The sequence below is a fragment of the Triturus cristatus genome, chromosome 7 (genome assembly GCF_964204655.1).
Source record: "Triturus cristatus chromosome 7, aTriCri1.1, whole genome shotgun sequence".
Classification (NCBI taxonomy): domain Eukaryota; kingdom Metazoa; phylum Chordata; class Amphibia; order Caudata; family Salamandridae; genus Triturus; species Triturus cristatus.
Window position 1 is genome coordinate 1,856,993,199 of NC_140590.1, and position 19,596 is coordinate 1,857,012,794.

Sequence of the window (19,596 nt, forward strand, 5' to 3'; positions counted from 1 at the left end):
TCGCACTGAGATCTCAGATATCCAGAGGCAAGAAATCCTGCTAGTTCAGCTTTATACAGCCCCCGGCATTAAAACATCTCATGCAGGTGGGAGACTGTCTGCAGAAGGCCTTTAGGGCACACGCAACACCCAGACATTGACGGTTTACATGGCAATCGCAGGCTTACAGAGGTGCTGTCACGACTGTGAATAATGCAGGCAAACACGAGGGTGTAAGTACAAAGTGTGCTCCTTCTCTTGTCTGTAGAGCACAAGCAGCTCCAGAACTGGCATACAAGTTAGCAGGAGGATCCGGTTACGCTGCAAGAACCAGTTTTAACCCTTCTACCAGCGAGCTCCAGGACAGCACGGCAGCTAAATCGTACCCTGACCATTTCACCATCCCACGTGAGCCACTCGGCCTCAGACTGGACACAGTGCCAGTGCAGACAGACATAGTGTGTGTGCATGTGTATACAGGTCAGACACAGCTTCTAAGAGCGGACTCTGGGACAGCACAGCAGCTAAGCCGTGCCCTAACCATTTCTCCATCCCACGTGAGCCTTAAACAGGACCTCGTGCCAGATAGATAGATAGCAGATATAGATAGAAAGTAGATATTGCTCCCAACACGGTTCCACAGCTTCGCGCTCGACCGCTCCGGCCGTTAGGCCACATCCTCTCCCCATACTGATTGATAGTGAATGTTCTACTTCTGCATAGCTTTTTACTTTAAAAGCATGGCGAGGTTGCCTGCGCATTTGGAATGGTGTGTGGCTGAGACACCGGGGGCAGATTGTGAAGGTCTGCACTCTCCCAGCGCACAGCCTGTACCGTTTCAAACGTCTCTTTCTAACTCTCTCGTGTCTCTCTGCACTCTGTATAATTTCATTCCCTCTGCCCTCCCTGTTCGTTTCTTTCTGACTCATTCTCCTATATATTTGTCATCCCACCTCTCCTATTCCTTCCCCTTTTTATCTCCTTTTTTCCGTGCCTGCCCGTTTCTCCATTCCTTTATCTCAATCAATGGCTTTCCTCTTTCTTTCCCTCCCTTCAATGTCCTCCCACTCTCTCGCCTCCCTCTCTCGTCCGATCTGTGACCCTGGCTTTCTTCCCTTCTCCCTCCCCAACAGTCTCTCCATCCTTTTTAGGTCTCGGCTCGAAGGCTGCGCTTGCGCAGTCTCGATCCGAGATTTAATGACTTGGAGAATAGGGGCTTGAACCCGCCCCTCTTCTCCCCTGTTCTCCATTGGCTGGCCTCTTGAATGCTGGCCAGCCATTGGAGAAGAGGTCCGTCATTCCGATTAGGCCCCGTCCTTTTCGGATCGGGGGGCGTGTTTTTTTCAGAAAGTCTAATTATCTCCTCCAGCCAATGGCAAGAGGAGATAAAAGCAAAACACGCCCCCGAATCCGAAAACGCCACTGCGTTTCTCCGAGAACTTCCTTTTCACGCCCAAAGGTAAAGCTGCTCCGACGCCGCTCTCGCTCTCAATGTTGCCAGGTAAATCTGGGAGTAGCTAAACCAGTCCGCTGTCCCCCTCTGCATTCTGAGCCTCGTAGTCTTTGTTCAATAATGAGCTAAACAAGGCTACAGGTTCCTGACAATAAAAAATAGTCGGACTGAATGAGCGGTTCGTTGGAAATAACTGGCGCCGAGCTCTCGCGCTTCTCAGCTATTTTCACATGCTGGAGGGGCGTTTAATCCCTTTAGAGCTGATAAAATTGACAAACTGGGTGGATAAATGCAAGGGGGCCGCAGGTGTCCCAGCAGGGGCCTAGACAGAGCTCTATGAACGCGGCAGGCCCGTCCTTGAATGCCCCCAGTGCAGACCAGCCTTCACGGGACCCCCGTGCCCTCCCCCGCTGCATGACAATGGCTTCCTGCGCAGCCCTTAACAAGCCAAATGTCTGCATTTAAACACGTACATTTCAAACGTTTCCGGCAGGGAATATTGGGGGTTGCAGCTTTGGAAATGTTTCAGAATTGTAGATAAGTGGGGTGGGGTTTATTTGTTGGCAAAATTGCAGTAAAATGAGTGGCCCAGTCTGGCGATCTCCCAAGATTTGCTATCGGTTGGTCGTACACAGTTTGTGAAAGAGATAAGATTCCAGCTTGTACACTGCTTGTTGTGTACTTTGGAGAGCTGGCTCATATGACCAGGGTCTCCTCACTTGACCACACGGTGTTATCCTCTGCAAATTAATTTGTGACCGTTTGTTACACTCGAACTGGACAATGGATGTTGGGGGTGCAGCTGCGCACGCCGCCCCCGCAGTATTACTGCCGCCGCCGGGCACTATTTAGCAGTTTATATAACTCGTGATTTTAAGCACAAGTGACATGCCCTGTAAATGCCTGCACGCGTACTGCTCCCGCTCATCGATCTTCAAGTCTGCAGCGCAAAGCTGTGTACAAACTAAAAGCAAGCGCTATAATTAAACAAGCATTTACAATGCAACGGTCTCGGAATTGTTAAAGTTAGAGCTATTGGCATTGCTCATGACAATGCCGTTTCTTTAAATATTTTAAAAACAAAAACATAAACAAAAATGTCATGAGCAATGCCAATAGCTCTAATTTTACCAATGCCGAGACCATTGCATTGTAAATGCTTGTATATTTATCCCCCTACTTGCTTCTTCTCGCCATCTGCTTTTACTTTGTCTCACTCTCTCGCATCCCTTTGCTTCTCCCTCCCTCCCCCAGCTCATCTGCTGCCCTCTTCTTCCCCCATCACTCTTTCCTGGTTTCCTTTTTCATATCTCTTTATTTTGAATTGCATCTCTTACCAAACTTCCAAACACCTCTGGCAAAACACTTAAAAGGACCCAGAGGCAAGACCTTTTGGCTATGCCAATGCTTGTTTAATGTAGTGGGGGGCTGCAGTGAGTGCAGTATTCGCCCAACAACATAGAAAATTCATGACCGCGTAAGAGTTTATCATGTTTTAAAGCACTCCTAGGTGGAGCGCTATGCGCTTCAGCTGGTGTGCAGAGCCCCCTTTTGATGGGATCTGTGGCTGCAATTTGCAGCTTGAAAAATGTCAAATTAAAGTTTTATTTAAAAAAAAAGCATCAACACATCTTTGAGCCTTTTTATTTAACAATCACTTTCATTAAACATTGCACTGTGTGAATTAATTAAATATACATTTGATTATAATTGATGGTAATTTTTTTTGACAAAGGCAATACATGAGCTTTATATATGTTGATTTCCTGAGCCCTTTATAAAACCAATAGGCCAACTTTTTATATTTTAGTGTCCTGACCCCTTGACTAAGTCAGTAGGTCTGCCTTACTTAAACACCCTTTATGTTGTGAGATCACATAGTTAGCCGTGCGTGCCAAAGGGGTTTGGACGCCAGGCCCTGCGGCCAGCTTTCTGCTGCGCACTGCGTGTGCGCAGTGTGGGGGGTTGGACACCAGCGGGGGGCTGGGTACAGGGCCTGGTCACAAGCCAGGACCTGCGGCCAACCCCTACGCCGCACATGGCCAAAGGCCCTGCACGGGGTGGAGTTAGCTGCCCATGAGGGGTTGGACGCAGGCCTTATGACCTTCTCCACGCTGAGCACCATGGCCAAAGGCCGTGCACGGGGTGGAGTTAGCTGCCCATGAGGGATTGGTCGCAGGCCCTATGACCTTCCCGACGCTGAGCACCATGGCCAAATGCCCTGAACGGGGTGGAGTTAGCTGCCCATGAGGGTTTGATCGCTGGCCCTATGACCTTACCGACGCTGAGCACCATGGCCAAAGGCCCTGCATGGGGTGGAGTTAGCTGCCCATGAGGGGTTGGACGCAGGTCCTATGACCTTCCCCACGCTGAGCACCATGGCCAAAGGCCCTGCACGGGGTGGAGTTAGCTGCCCATGAGGGGTTGGACGCAGGTCCTGTGACCTTCCCCACGCTGAGCACCATGGCCAAAGGCCCTGCACGGTGTGGAGTTAGCTGCCCATGAGGGGTTGGACGCAGGTCCTATGACCTTCCCCACGCTGAGCACCATGGCCAAAGGCCCTGCACGGGGTGGAGTTAGCTGCCCATGAGGGGATGGACGCAGGCCCTATGACCTTCCTGACGCTGAGCACCATGGCCAAAGGCCCTGCACGGGGTGGAGTTAGCTGCCCATGAGGGGTTGGACGCAGGTCCTATGACCTTCCCCACGCTAGGCACCATGGCCAAAGGCCCTGCACGGGTGGAGTTAGCTGCCCATGAGGGGTTGGACGCAGGTCCTGGCTACAGGTGTGTGTATTACATACGGTAATAAAATAGTACTTAACATTTAAAAAAACATAGCACTTCACTGAAAAAAAACGGTTAAATGATATTATAATTATGTGAAAATATCAGTTAAAAGATACCATTTTAAACTAATTTAAACCACAAAAATGTACTAGTTGAAGTTCTCAAGTAACTATAACTCATTCTCTAAAGTGACTCTAACTCGTGCCCTGACCACGCACTACTAATTGCCTCACCTATTACATCACTCACGACATGTTCTCTGACCTCACTGATCACATCACTGTAACATCTGAAATGACATCATTGATGACAGCACTGCGCATGGCGAAGGCAAGAGTTATAATTACTTGAGATAACCATAGCTGGTGGGTTTAATTGGTTTTGTTAGTTTAACATCCCTTTTAACCTTTGGATTTTTACCTGAATATTTCCCTGAATAAACAGTTTGTCTGAAGAGATCTTATAGGTTTTCCTTTGCTTCAACAGGTCAGCCGGCAGTGTCAGTGATGACAGTAGGAGATCAACGACAGCCTTTGATGCTTGCTCCAAACCCCCAGGAAAGTGAAAGAGTTGCTGAACTTGGTGCAGGTCAGGATCTTTTATTAAATTGTTCTAGTTACATTTCTGACCTTCAGAAACCTCATCTACCATTCTTCTGGACACAGGATGGTCTCTCTGTACGAATCCCACACTCCACAGAAGATGACAGTAGAGCACAGATGCTGCCAAAGTCATTTTATATGAACCAGTCACTATCTTTAAAAAGAATAGCTTACTTTATGCACAGCAGAACAATGCACCAACCGAACTAAGCGCTCTCTTACCCTTATTTCACAGTGCTAGCGAGCTATTCAAGTGCATTTGTGTTTCTCCTTCATGGGCTCTTCATTAACAGTCACATAGTCATAAACTAAACAGTAGGACCAATGTGCAGTGATAGGTTTGATAAAAAAACAAAATGTAAACATTTACAAAGGCTGTATTGGTCAAATGTCATTTACCGTTTTACTAAAGAAGGCACTTGACCTTAAAATGTCACTGTTTAAAGTAAAGTTGTAGCCGTCCACTTTCAAACACTTTTTCAAAAGGAAAAAATAGAAGAAATCGAGGGCAATAGAGCTAGAAAGGCAGCAGCCTCGTGAGCATGGAAAACAGCCCCACTGTACCGCCCGGCCCTGCCACACAGATATCTCAGCGTCTCGGAGTACTGCCCACTCATTGGTTTTTCCTATTCTAGCAAAAAATCCTTTGGACTCTACATTTCTTTTCTTCTATCAGTGTCTTTAGGGACAGTTGTGTTTCCCAGCATTTGGTGAGTGGAATTTCTGTATTTTTCACAATTTCTGATATAAGATGACTTAACTGTGTAGTGTATGTAGTCTGCCTCCCAAGCCAACAGGCCATGGAGAAATTCTTGTCAGAAAACATTGCACATTGACATAGATGTTCCAAGAGACGCCCTGTCCCCTATGCCCGGCTGTAGGAAGCCGAGCAGCATCAGGAGGCTGAAGAAGAGCAGTCTCAGAAGTCTGGACCAAGGATCTCTCACCCCTCTGTGGTTCGAGCAGGCAGGTGCCTCCAGATTACTCTCCTTTCACCAGTTCATGCCTCGATTCCCAAGGCAGAGGCCTTCTCTCTCGTAAACAAGATGATCATTGAGCTGCTGCCTCTAGTCAAATGAAGCCTAGGCTTCTCTTCCCGTTACTTCTTGGTCCCGAAGAAAGAATGGGGGAAGTTTGATCTTGTCTGGATTCTGGCCTTCTGAAGATGCTTCTCTGAATCAAGTTCTACTGGCCCTAAGCGGGTGGGGGATATTGTTTGGAATCCTGGATCTCCTAGACACTGACTTCCATCTTCAATTCCTCTCCATCCACTGGTGTTGCCTGAGGTTCACCGTGGGATTCGAGCACTATCAGTTCAGAGTCTTGTTGCCATTCATGCTAACGACCACAGGTCATGACTTCAGGACCATTTTGGTGGCTTCACCGACACGACCAAGAGTCCATGTATTTCCATGCTTGGATGACTGACTAATGAAGGCGTAATTCCCGGTGCTAGTCGAGGAACACCTTTTGCACATCATAACTCTTCTCCATGACATGATCTTTACCATCAGTGTCCAGAAGAGTCTCTTCGCACCATGACTGGCCTCTATAGGGTAGTGCATCACATGATCCTCATGAAAGCCTTTCCCGCAGATGAGGGCCTCCTGTGACGCCTGTGAGGGCAGTGGTTCCAACAGCAAGGAAGCCTTTTGGCTTAAGTGCTGGTTTTCCAGTTAGTTCAACTAGACCTGCTGAGGTGAATGGGCTTCTCCAGACTCGGGTGGATATCTCGTTCAGCCCTCCACAACCACAGGTTGCTGTTGCCAGAGGCACCTTCCTGCTGAGTTTGGGCTCCCATCTGTAACATGATGGCAAGAGGCCTTTTGTCAGCATCAGAACTGTCTCTGCGCATACATGTACTGGAGCTGCATGTGGTATGTGGAATGCCATGAATGATTTTCTCCCTTCCATTTCAGGAAGTGCCTCTCAGATCTTGTTGGAAAATAGCACCGCCATCCATTACACCAACAGGCCGGGTGATGCAGGCTGTGGAGCCTATGTTGTGGCGCATTTAGTTCCCTCAGCTTGAGAATGTGTGCTCTAATTTGCCCCACACTGAGGACCATGAGCGGGAACTGCAGCCCAAAGTGACAGAGGTGCTCTCCTGATTGGGGTTTCCGTTCATGGATCTCTTCACAATGGTCCAGAACAGGAAGTGTCCTCGGTTGTGTGTGGTAATCTTTACTGTGAGTTGATCCCTAAAGCATGCTTTCAGATTGTCAAAGGGCCAACTTACTGTAAGTGTTTGCACCAATTCTGCTTCTGTCAAAGTCTTATGGAAGGCACGGGAGGATCGGGCACAGCTGATTCTGATCACAACAGATTGGGCAAGGGAGAGGAGTTGGCCTAACGGCTAGGGCCGTCAACCTCGAATCTGGGGAACTGGGTTAGAGTCTCGGCAATGACGCTGAACATCCTGTGATTCTGGGCAAATCACTTAATCTCTCCGTGCCGAACAAAAAAACACAAAAAAAAGACAAATGAATGTGTCCTCAAGTAATGAAACTGGTGCAATGTAAACCACTCGGATACCCGATTTGGGTCAAGTTTGTGCTATATAAAACTCTGTAAAATAAAAAACAAATATGGTACGCTGAGCTGTTGGCATTGTGCATTCTGCTGCCTTTGCCTCTCCCTTGCAGGATGCACCTTTTTTCACAGCAGGTTGTTCAAGTCCTCCATCCCAATCCCTACACATTGTGGCTGCACGTGGAAAGATTAAGCAGTACCAACTAGAATCGTTCTGCCTGCCCACAATGTTGCACAAGTCAACTTGGCTGCTAAGATATTGTAATTCTAAATGGTATTTATCTAGCGCTTACTTTCCCTGATGAGGCGTTGAAGCACTTTATGGTGAGTTGAAATGTGAGAAAGTGCCATCTTTCTTGCATGGTATGCCCCCACTTGTTGCTGAATTGCTGAATGTACTGTGACTGAGTGTGCCCTGGGCTCCTGACAATCTGGTACCCAGGGCCTATGTTCCTTCCCTAAAACTGTGCTGAAACCTAAACCCAAATTGGCAAACTCTGGCCACATGTCAGCCCCTGGTAAATGGTACACTAGGTACCCAGGGCCTTGTGACCAGGGAAGGCCCCTAAGAGCTGCAGCATTTATTGTGCCACCCTTAGAGGCCCTGTACCATGACACACACACACACACACACTGCCCTTGCAGGCTGAGTGTCTGGGTACAGAACAAAACAGAGAGTCGACATGGCACACATCCCTGTGTGCCATGCCCACAATACACACTTCCCTGGCATACATCAGCCACCCCTCTAGCTGGGTGCCCTATGCCAGTGGTGTGGGTACAGGTGCATGAGCCCTGTGCCCCTACAGTACCCAGGTCCATTCCTGGGCACTGTAAGTGCAGTGCTGCCATTTAAGAGTATATGGTGCTGGGAGATTGTCAACACGAACTCCACAGCACCATGATGACTCCACTGAAGACTGAGAAGTTTGGTATCAAACTTCTCAGCACATTAAACCAGCACTGATGCCAGTGTGGGATTTAATGTACAATGCACGACAGAGGGCATCTTAGAGATGCCCCCTGAACCTAACCTACAATCCACGTCTTGTCTGAGGGGCTGCCTAGGCTGCCACACAGCAGAGATGTTGCTGGACCCCTGGGTAGAGAGCCATCCGCCCTCCTGGGCCTGCAACAATGCACATCCTGGGCGAGGTGCTAGGTCTCCTCCCCCAGGATGGGCAGGGGAAGCTTCAAAGGCATGCCGCCTTTTGTGAGCTTCTCCAGGCCACTTGCTGTACTCAGCAACTGGCTCCTACCGGTTCTGACCCCCACTCTGACGGGAAGACTGGCCGGAAACCCCAAGGAAGGACAGGGGGTGTTCCAGCCTCTGCCAACCCCACCCATCAGGTCGGGGAGGCGAGGTAAAGCACATCTCTGGGCTCTTGCCATCTTGAAGATGGGAAGCCCTGCCCAATCAGGACTAGGCCACTGCCCCCCTCCCACAGGAGAGTGGCAGGATAGGGGGTGTACCCACCCCAGGGCAGGGACCCAGTGGTCCCTGCCCTTTACCTAACTGTAACGCGCCTACATTTAGTATTTAGGGGCACCCTGAACCTTCTTTCCTTCGATCCAGATTCCGAAACAGCAAAGAAGATCAAGAGACAAGAAGACCCACTGTGCAGCTGCTAACAAGAGGAAGACATCAACTGCTTTGGCCCCAGCCCTACCGGCCTGTCGACCCTCGAACCTGCCCCTGCTAAATCCCGGCATCTCCCGTAGCCAGCAACCTCACAAACCCCAGAGGACCTGGCTACCTTGTGACTCTGAGCAACTTGGACTCCCACGAGAAGTGGTACTGCTCAAAGCAAGTAAGTGACCCCTGGCATCATACAGGAACCACGAACCCTGCACACTCTGCACCCGCCAAGCCTGGCCTGTGCCGGAGTGGACAAAGACCCAGAGGACGTCCCCCCGGCGACTGTGACCCCGCATCCAGCACCTAAGGACCCACCTCGACGCTCCTGACGACGCCTGCAGCTTTAGAACCAGGGACCCCTCCAACCGCGACCAGTAGAGGGTAAGATTTCCCAACACCAAAAGACCCCCCTGCACCCGGCGCCCTGCGGCCCCCTATGCCCAACTCCTGGGTGCCTACCTATCCTCCAACTACCCAACTTAAATCTCGAAGTGGTGGCCACACCTGAAGAATCTTCGTCCCCGAGCTTGCAGCCTTTGTTCGTTTTTGAGCTTCTCCATTGCAATCCATTGAGCTCCCGACGGCTCAAAAACACCCTGCACCCAGCCGCCCAAGTGCCCCTGGCAGTGCAATCTCTAATCTACTCTACTTCCCCATTTGCCCTGAGCAAGTTACCAGGAGCCCAGCTCCCACAGCCGCGTGGCCTGCTAGCCAGCAGCCACCAACCAAGGGCTCCCTGCCTCCCATAGGATAACATTGGGCCTAACTCACTCTGTACCCGGCTGCCCCAGTGCCGCTGAGGGTGTAACAACTGTACTTTCCTGACCCTGGGAGACCCCTGAGTCTATGCCCAGAACCTTAACTCTGCCAGTCGAGTACTTACCCAAAAGCCGATAACCCAATTTTCTTCCATAGGGGAACATAGACTGGTTTCCTCTGAAATTTCTTCTAAGTGTGGAGTTTCTAAAACTTAAAATATTCACCTAAAATCAACCGAGTAACGAAATTGGAAATACTCACCTGCTATTAGGAGAGATCCCAGTGCTGGATCTTGGTGCCCAGCACTGACCCTGAAAAGTAATTACAACCATACTTGCTGCTAACCCAATTTTCTTCCATATGAAACCATTGACTGTTTTTCTGTGAAATTTCTTCTGTCGATTTTTGCAAACTACAAATATTCTTTAAAAATCGCACCAACTGTGAAAACGTAATTACTTATCTGTTTTAGATAGATGTCCCAGTGCTGAGCCCAGCACTGGATTACAAAAGTAACGAGAACATACTTTACCGGTAACCTGAATTTCCTTCCGTAGAATAACATAGCCTGGTTTTTGCTGAAAAAGTTTCTAAGTGTCGATTTTGTAAACTTACAAATATTCGTTAAAAATCGCCTGTATAACCAAAACACATTCTTGCAACTGTTTACAGGTGGGGCCCCAGTGCTGGATCCAGGATCCAACACTGAGTTAGAAAAAGTAACAATAACCCCACTTACCTGCTAAATGAAATTCCTCCCATAGGATAACATTGGTGATTCTAGGAGTAAAAGTTTCTAAGTGTCAACTTTTAAAATATTGCTTAAAAATCACAACTGTAACCAAAACGCTTTTACTCAATTGTTTATAAGAACTGTCCCAGGACTGAATCCAGGATCCAGTCCTGTGGTTAGAAAAGTAATCCTTGAAGTAACTAATTGCATTTAACTAGAAATTCCCATTGAGCTCAATGTATTATTGTGTTTAAAATTGTGTTGCCTATTGCAACCACTGTAACTGTTATATTCAAAAGTCTATTGCCTATTGAAGTATTTATCTAAAGCATCTCATTCAGAGATAGTATATTTTGAAATCCTTTGTTGGTTCTAAAATAAAACAACCATACATTTTTATACCAAAACCATTGGCCTAGAGTTCAGTTCTTGAGTGTGTGAGACCATTTGTTGCTTGAGTGTGTGCAACAAATGCTTAAAACTGTCCTCTGATACTGCCTTCCTGCTCGACCAAGCTACCACTTTAGAGAGTAAGGTTATAGCTAACTTTAGCCTCTGCCAAACTGTGAACTCTGTGCACACTGTACCTATATGGGAACAATATATACAGAGCCACTTTCTCACAGCACACAACTCTGGAACCCAAGATTAGAGGTTATTACTTAGTAGATCAGTAATGTATTTTTTTTTTGTTTTTTCTGCATTAGTTTAGTTAAGTTTGTGCTCTTAATTGCTTGTTAGTTTAGAGTAGGGATAGCATGATGGGAATGGATTTGAAAGGGGAAGTAGTTGGTTGTTTTTGTTAGTAGGGAGAGGATGTGGCCTAACGGCTAGGGCAGTCAACCTCAAATCTGGGGAACTGGGTTCGAGTCTCGGCAACGACGCTCAACATCCTGTGATTCTGGGCGTAAATCACTTAAACTCTCCATGCCTAACAAAAATGTATGTGCCCTTATGGTGCTCATGTAAAGTGCTCTGATACCTTCGGGTCATGTTCGCGCTATAAAAAAATTCCGGGGGAAAAAAGTAGTGGTCGTGTGTGTCTGTTAGTTGAGTGACATGGCTAAAAAAATGAGGTGAACGTTTGTGAAGGCTATTTAGGGGTTTATAGTAGTCAGAAAGGTTTGGAATGAGTCGGGGAGAGGAAGGATGGGACAAATGGTGAAAGAAGGATCGTTTTTATTGTAGTAAACTGAAATTATCTTGTACATTCATATGAAACACCCAAGTGCATACATTGCAAGCCATAGGCTCCAAGCGGCGTAGAAATGGCAGGTGGTATTCAAACTGACTTTCCGTCATATATGAGGTGCATCAAATTTTAGAGACCGGTACTGCCAGAGATAATCTCCGACATCTCTGAGACGTGAGGTAGTAGGGAGGAGAGATGAATAAATATCCGATGCCTCATTACAGCATTTGATATTCTTCACCCCATCGTCTGTCATTGGAGCAGGAGCCCCAGTGAACAGCCTCGCTGTGTTTCGACACAAGAAGCGTCAGTCTCACAGTCCTGTATAAACAAGTCAAAAGAGGAGTGTTGTTATGAAAACTTGGAAGTGCAATCAAAGGGGTGTTGTATCATCAAGCTAAGCTAAGATGACCACAGTCCTAGCTAATAAGGTCCCGAAATTATTTTCTGTTGAGAGGGCGCACAGAGTCCAGGGTCACCCCAACTCCTCCACCCCCGTTGCAGGAGTCCGCCTCCCTCCCAATGCATGATCATATCAAGTTTACTCATTTTCCAGGACAGAGACCTGCTGTAAGAAAGTGGCTCTCTATATACTGTTCCTAAATAGGTACAGCGTGTACAGAGTCCACAGTCCCCAGAGGTTTGGCAGAGGCTAAAGTTAGATATAACCTTACTCTCTAAAGTGGTAGCTTGGTCGAGCAGTAAGGCAGTATCAGAGGACAGTGTAAAGCATTTGTTGTACACACTCAGTCAGCAAATGGTCTCACACACTCAAGAACTGAACTCCAGGCCAATGGTTTGTATATAAAAATATATAGTTGTTTTATTTTAGAACCAACAATAGGTATCAAAATATACTTTCTCAGAATGAGATGCTTTAGATAAATGCTTTCAATAGGCAATATACTTTTGAATTCAGTAGCTACAGTTGTTGAAATGGGCAACACAATTTCAAACAATTATACATTGAGCTCAATGGGAATTTCTAAGTAAATGCAATTAGTTACATTTTGGATCACTTTTCTTACCACAGGACTGGATCCTAGATTCAGTCCTGGAAACAGGTGAGTAAAAACGTTTTGGTTACAGGTAAGATTTTTAAGCAATATTATTGTATTTTAAAAGTTGACACTTAGAAACTTTTTCACATAGAATCACCAATGTTATCCTATGGCAGGAAATTCACTTAGCAGGTAAGTGGGGTTATTGTTACTTTTTCTTACTCGGTGTTGGATCCTGGATCCAGCACTGGTGCATCTCCTGTAAACAGTTGAAAGAAATCGATTTGGTTATACAGGCGATTTTTAAGGAATATTTGTAAGTTTCAGAAGTCGACACTTAGAAGAATTTCTGGTAAAAACCAGGCAATGTTATCCTATGGAGGAAAATCAAGTTAGCGGTAAGTACGGTTGTAATTATCAGGGTCAGTGATGGGCACCAAGATCCAGCACTGGGATCTCTCCTGATAACAGGTGAGTAATTTAGTTTTCGTTATTCGGCTGATTTTAGATAAATATTTTAAAGTTTCCATACTCGACACTTAGAAGAAATTTCTGCAGAAGCCAGTCAATGTTACCCTATGGAAGAAAAGTGAGTTATCGGCTTTTGGGTAAGTACTCGACTGGCAGAGTTAAGGTTCTGGGCATAGACTCAGGGGTCTCCCAGGGTCAGGTAAGTACAGTTGTTACACCCTCAGGGGCACAGGGGCAGCCGGGTGCAGAGAGAGTTAGGCCCAATGTTATCCTATGGCGAGCAGGGGGCCTTTGGTTGGTGGCTGCTGGCTAGGAGGCCACGCAGCTGTGGGAGCTGGGCTCCTGGTCACTTGCTCAGGGCAAATGGGAAAGTAGATTAGGACAGAGGTTACACTGGCAGGGGCACTCGGGCGGCTGGGTACAGGGTGCTTTTGAGCCGTCGGGCGCTCAATAGATTCCTATGGAGAAGCTACAAAACTAACAAAGGCTGCAAGCTCGGGGACGAAGATTCTTCAGGTGCGACCACCACTTCGAGAGGTAAGTTGGGAAGCTGTAGGTAAGGTAGGCACCCAGGAGCTGGGCACAGGGGACCGCAGGGCGCCGGGCGCAGGGGTGTCTTTTCGCATCGGGAAATCTTACCCTCAGCTGGTCGCGGTTGGAGGGGTCCCTGGTTCTGAGGCTGCAGGCGTCGTCAGGAGCGTCGAGGTGGGTCCTTGGGTGCTGGATACTGTGTCACAGTCGCCGGGGAGACGTCCTCGTGGTCTTTGTCCACTCAGGCACAGGCCAGGCGTGGCGGGTGCAGAGTGTGCAGGGTTCACGGTTCCTGGCTGGTGCCAGGGGTTGTTGCTTGTTGTTGAGCAGGACCACTGCTCGTGGGAGTCCCAGTCTTTAAGAGTCACAAGGCAGTCGGTTCCTGCGGGGTTTTTGAGGTTGCTGACCACTGGAGACGCCGGGGTTTATCAGGAGCAGGTTCGAGGGTTGACAGGCCTGTAGGGCTGGGGCCAAATCATTTGGTGTCTTCCTCTTGTTAGCTGCTGCACGACAGGTCTTCTTGTTTCATGATCTTCTTGCTTGTTTCGGATTCGGGATCTGAGGAAGGAAGGGTCAGGGTGCCCCGAAATACTACATTTTGTGGCCTTACAAGTAGGTATAGGGCAAGGACCAATGGGTCCCTTCCCTGGGGTGGATACACCCCCTATCCTGCCACTTTCCTTAGGGAGGGGGGCAGTAGCCTAGTCCTGACTGGGCAGGGCTCCCCATCTTCAAGTTGGCGATAGCCTGGAGATGTGCTTCACCTTGCCTCCCCCACTTGAGGGGTGGGGTTGGCAGAGGCTGGCACACACCCCTTCCTCCCTTGGGGTTTCCCACCAGTCTTCCTGCCAGAGTGGGGGTCAGAACCGGTGGGGGCCAGTTGCTGAGTACAGCAAGTGGCCTGGAGAAGCTCACAAAGGCGGCATGCCTTTGAAGCTTCCCCTGCCCATCCTGGGGGAGGAGACCTAGCACCTCGCCCAGGATGTGCATTGTTGCAGGCCCAGGAGAGCGGATGGCTCTCTACCCAGGGGTCCAGCAGCATGTTGCTGTGTGGCAGCCTAGGCAGCCCCTCAGACATGACGTGGATTGTAGGTTAGGTTCAGGGGGCATCTCTAAGATGCCCTCTGTGGTGCATCTTGCATTAAATCCCACACTGGCATCAGTGTGGGTTTAATGTGCTGAGAAGTTTGATACGCAACTTCTCAGTCTTCAGTGTTGCCATCATGGTGCTGTGGAGTTCGTGTTGATGTCCTCCCAGCACCATATACTCTTAACGGCAGCACTGCACTTACAGTGCCCAGGAATGGACCTGGGTACTGTAGGGGTACAGGGCTCATGCACCTGTACCCACACCACTGGCATAGGGCACCCAGCTAGAGGGGTGACTGAGGTATACCAGGGCAGTGTGTGTTGTGGGCATGGCACACAGGGAGGTGTGCCATGTCGACTCCATTTTGTTCTGCACCAAGACACTCAGCCTGCAAAGGCAGTGTGTGTGTGTGTGTCTGGGCACAGGGCCCCTAAGGGTGGCACAATAAGTGCTGCAGCCCTTAGGGGTCTTCTCTGGTCACAAGGCCCTGGGTACCACCATTTACCAGGGGCTGACATGTGGCCAGAGATGCCAATTGGATTTATGCTGTTAGGCAGTTTTAGGGAAGGAACACAGGCCCTGGGCACCTGATTGGCAGGAGCCCAGGGCACACCAAGTCAAAGAGCATCAGTAGCCTGGCAACAAAAAAAAGAAAAGGGGGGGTTTTACTGCAACAGAAACCCACTTTCTCACAGCTGCTAACGCAGTTATTCCGAGCTGAAGCCCCCTGGACATTTGACGGGACCACAAACATCATGGCCTACCCGGATTACTCTGCTAAGGTTCAAAAGCGATGTAGTACCTTCGCAGCAGTTAAGGCCCAGCTTCAGGCTCTGAATTTTTCCTATGCCTTACTGTTTCTGGCCTGCCTGCGTTTAGTGGAAACTGGTGCTACGCAATTTTTCACATCACAACAAGAGGCCTGTCAGTGGCTGCGTACCAAAGGGGTGCCTGAGCAGCCAGAGTCCCGCAAGGATGATCAACTGGGCTGGTCTGAGGGCAAGTCCAAACGTAGTTGTCGTCGTCGTCGCCGCCTGCGTGATTCGAAATCACGCTTTTTAGTGGAACAGGCCACCCTGGAGAGGGTGTGGGCGGTGGTGGAGATTTACACACACAGCACGAATAGGTAACAGTCTTTGGCCCTGGAAGCTGACCTTGATTCGGAGCTTAGAACTCTTGGCTCTGGTACCTCGGAGTTGGGATTGTTACATACACTGGTGGGACCCCACGGACTCCTGAGGTGTCATAGTTAGTGAGTCACTGTTGACCTTGTTGTATGTGAGGAAGTTCCTGGCAGCCTACTCGTTAATCTCTGGAGCCCCATGGATGACACTGATTATGGACACGGTCCACTAGAACTGTAAGGTGCATGGCTGGTCCTGATGTGGGTAGCGAGAGATGCAGTCACTGAACAATGGGGTGCACTTGGTCCACTCCTTACAGAGTATTCCGCATGGACTTGTGTTTGTTGCAGGAATATATTTCATATCAGTTGCACTGTTTAGGGTGTTGTGGTATGGGGCCGAAAGGCGTTCAGGCCTCGGTTATGTGAGTTGTTTATCACACTTGTTTGCTTGTTTATAACCCTCTGGCTGGCTGGGTGGGCAGTGGAATGAGTGTGCCGGGTGTGGGGGGATGGGCAGGGGGTGCTGAGGATTTTGGGGAATTCGAAATGCATTATCTTTAACTATGACTGTTACCTATAGCGCCTTGACTTGGAATGTTCGTGGTATGGCGACCCCTGCGAAGGCGACCAGCAATTTATGCCTTTCTTAGACGCAGACGTGTCCACATCGCCTGTCTTCAGGAGATGCACCTAACCACAGGGGAACTAGACCAAGTTAGTGAATGGTGGAGTGGACAGGTATATGGCACGGGATACTCCGAATACGCTCAAGAGGGGTCTTTGTTTGGGATGCCCTGGATGTACCTTTTGTGAAACATAGACTCCTGGTTGATAAAGAGGGCCAATATGTGACTCTGGAGGAAACTCTGTATGGGCGCCCTTTTTTGTGGTATCTCTCTATGCGCCCAATACTGCACAGGTCGAGGTTCTAGATAGCCTCTCTCCAACCATTTTCCTAATCCTCGGGCTCCGAGGTTGTGGGGAGGCGACTTCAGTTGCATACACGATACAGATCTAGACCGTTCCATGCCCCCGCTCCCGGGCACACAGGGTTTACAGGTAACAAATCACTTTCAGCAATGGTCTTGGTCCTCTAATGTGCATGATGTCTGGTGTCTGGGGCATCCTAGGGAGGCGGAGTACTCCTACTATGCACCAGGACACCGGTTTCATATTTGGCTGGACTATTTCTTTTGCAACTCTGACTGCTGGCCCCTTATACGCAGTTCTAAATATTTAGGCAGGACTTTGTCTGACCATAACCCACTTTGGGTTATTTTCCAGTGGGGTAGGACGAGGGCCACTATCCCGACTTGGTAGCTCTGCACAAAAATGCTACAAGACACAGTGCATAGAAACACTATTGCCATACACCTCACCCAGTACTTCGCAGATAATACGGGATCAGTGGACTCCCAAAAGCACGAATGGGACGCCTTAAAGGTAGTTATGAGGGGACACTGCATTAGCACAACATGCTGAGCTTGGACATCACCCACTCGCAGTGTGCTGGCCATAGAAGTGCTCCTGTGGACAACTGAAATGGAGGCAGTATCGGTGCCTGACGTCCTCCCCAACTTACAGCTCTTCATCCTCAATAAAGAGAAGAGGTGATGCGACTGTGTGATCTTGATAACAAGAGCTCCTTGACCCATCACCATGTTGATGGCAATAAGCCTGGGCCCACACTGGCGTGGTTGCTGTGCTCAAGGTCACCAGGACCGTAATTGGCGCCATATGGGACAGCACGGGCCTCATGGAGAATACACAAGCTGACATCAATGAAGTGTTTACTCAGTACTATGAGTGGCTGTATTCCTCTTCCCCCGAGGGGGCTGACTTCGGTACAGGTCCAGGACTACCGACCTGACCCCGATTCAGCTGTTGGAGCTGGAACAACCTCTATAGATAGAGGAAATTCACCTAGCAATCAGTCAGATGGCCAGCGGCAAGACACCAGGCACGGACGGGTTCCCCGTGGAATATTACGCTGCCTACAGGGAGACCCTAGCCCCTCACCTGTTAGAGGTTTATTGTGAAGTGTATGACCGGGGCATTCTCCTGGAGATTCTTTGCGAGGCCCTCATTGTGTTGCTTCTGAATCCGGGTAGAGACCCTCTTGGGGTGAGTTCTTGCCATCTGTTGTCAATGCTAAACATTGATTATAAAATATTAAGTAAGAACCTTCCCAAAAAGACTGATCCCTGTGCTTGGTTCCCTCGTCCACTCTAACCAATGTGGATTTGTGCCATGACGGGCAACACACTCCAATACTCAGCACCTGGGCCATATCATAGACGCTGTATCCAAGGGGGCTGACGCTGTATCCAAGGGGGCTGACGCTGTATCCAAGGGGGCTGACCTTCCGGTGTCGGTCTCCCTTGACTTTGAGAAAGCGTTTGATACGCTGAGTTAGTCCTACCTGCTACAGGTGTTGGAGGCGATTGGTATGGGTCCTAGCTTTCGCCAATGGGTCAGGATACTATATGCCACCACACAAGTGAGGGTCTGAACTAGTTGGAGGATCTCGCGTTCTTCTGCCATAGGTAGAGGGACCAGACATGGATGTTTCCTGTCCCAGGTGATCTTTGCATTGGCCATGGATCCGCTGGCTATTCAGCTGCGCACCAGAGGCCCTGCATAGGGCATCAAGGTGGGTCTGGACTCGCACACTGTGTCCTTATATGAGGATGATGTCCTGGTGTATTTATGGGACCATGCACATGCGCTGCCGTCCCTCTATGACCTACTTGATCTCTTTGGAGACGTGACGGCCCTTAAGGTAAACTGGTGTAAATCCTATATTTTCCCACTACTCTGGGTCACGCCTGACCATTGTGTGGCGCCAGTAGCAGGCATGTCCCCTGGAGTTTTGACACCTTTCGATACTTGGGTGTGAATGTCTATCATACGGATAGGGACTTGCTCGATGGCAATTACGGTAAGACCCTGACCTCGCTTCATCAATGCATGCACTTTTGGACACAGTTGCCCATTTCACCCACGGGTAGGACGTCTATAGCAAAGATGCTTCTCCTCTATATTTTTTCGCTACTTTACCGGTGCGTCCACCAAGATCCTTTTTTGATCTGCGAAGTTTGGAGTCCAAGCTCGTTTGGAGGCCTGCCCAGAAGCGAGTTTCGCCTCAAATGATTCAGCGCCCTATGCTTTAGGGGGGGAGGCCTGGGGTCCCTGACCTGGAGCTGTACTTACCAGCGGCTCATTTGCAGTGGCCCATGCGATGGCTTGCTGGAGATGAGGCTGAGGTAGGTAGCCTTACACGGACCGATTTAGGGGACGTGAACATAGTGGAGTGGCTGCTCTCCCCAGGAGGTCAGTGCTATACGCAGCACTGCAAACTAGTCACACCGATCTCCTGACTCGGGATGAGCCGAAATGGGATGAGTGCTTAGGTGAGCAATTGACGGCCAAGCAGTGGCCCATGGCACTGGTTGTAGCCAAGTTTGTGGAAATAAAATGGACTTACTAAAACCTTTACACATACCATCTGTCCTAAAACCACCTTACAGAAAATCATTTATATTAAGGGGGAAACCTTGGAGAAGGTACCTACATTTACATATCTGGGTTTACCTTTCGATAATACATCGATTGCATCACCTTTTAGAATCCCAGAGACTGATATATTCCAAATCTTTGGGTCTGTTTTAAACCCATTAAACAGATGAACGGGTAAAC

General features: G+C 48.9%; 1 protein-coding gene across 5 annotated transcripts in view; it reads left to right on the forward strand.

Annotated features, from left to right (window-relative positions):
- Window positions 1-19,596, forward strand: part of LOC146813471 (uncharacterized) — a 269,121-nt gene that overhangs the window by 214,727 nt on the left and 34,798 nt on the right. For 4 of the 5 annotated variants that reach the window (XM_085620247.1, XM_085620244.1, XM_085620246.1 and 1 more), the window contains exon 10: window positions 4,708-4,809. In XM_085620247.1, the coding sequence (XP_085476373.1) occupies window positions 4,708-4,809 (102 nt within the window). The remainder of the gene's footprint in view (window positions 1-4,707; window positions 4,810-19,596) is intronic. The other variant, XM_085620245.1, reaches the window with a different exon arrangement.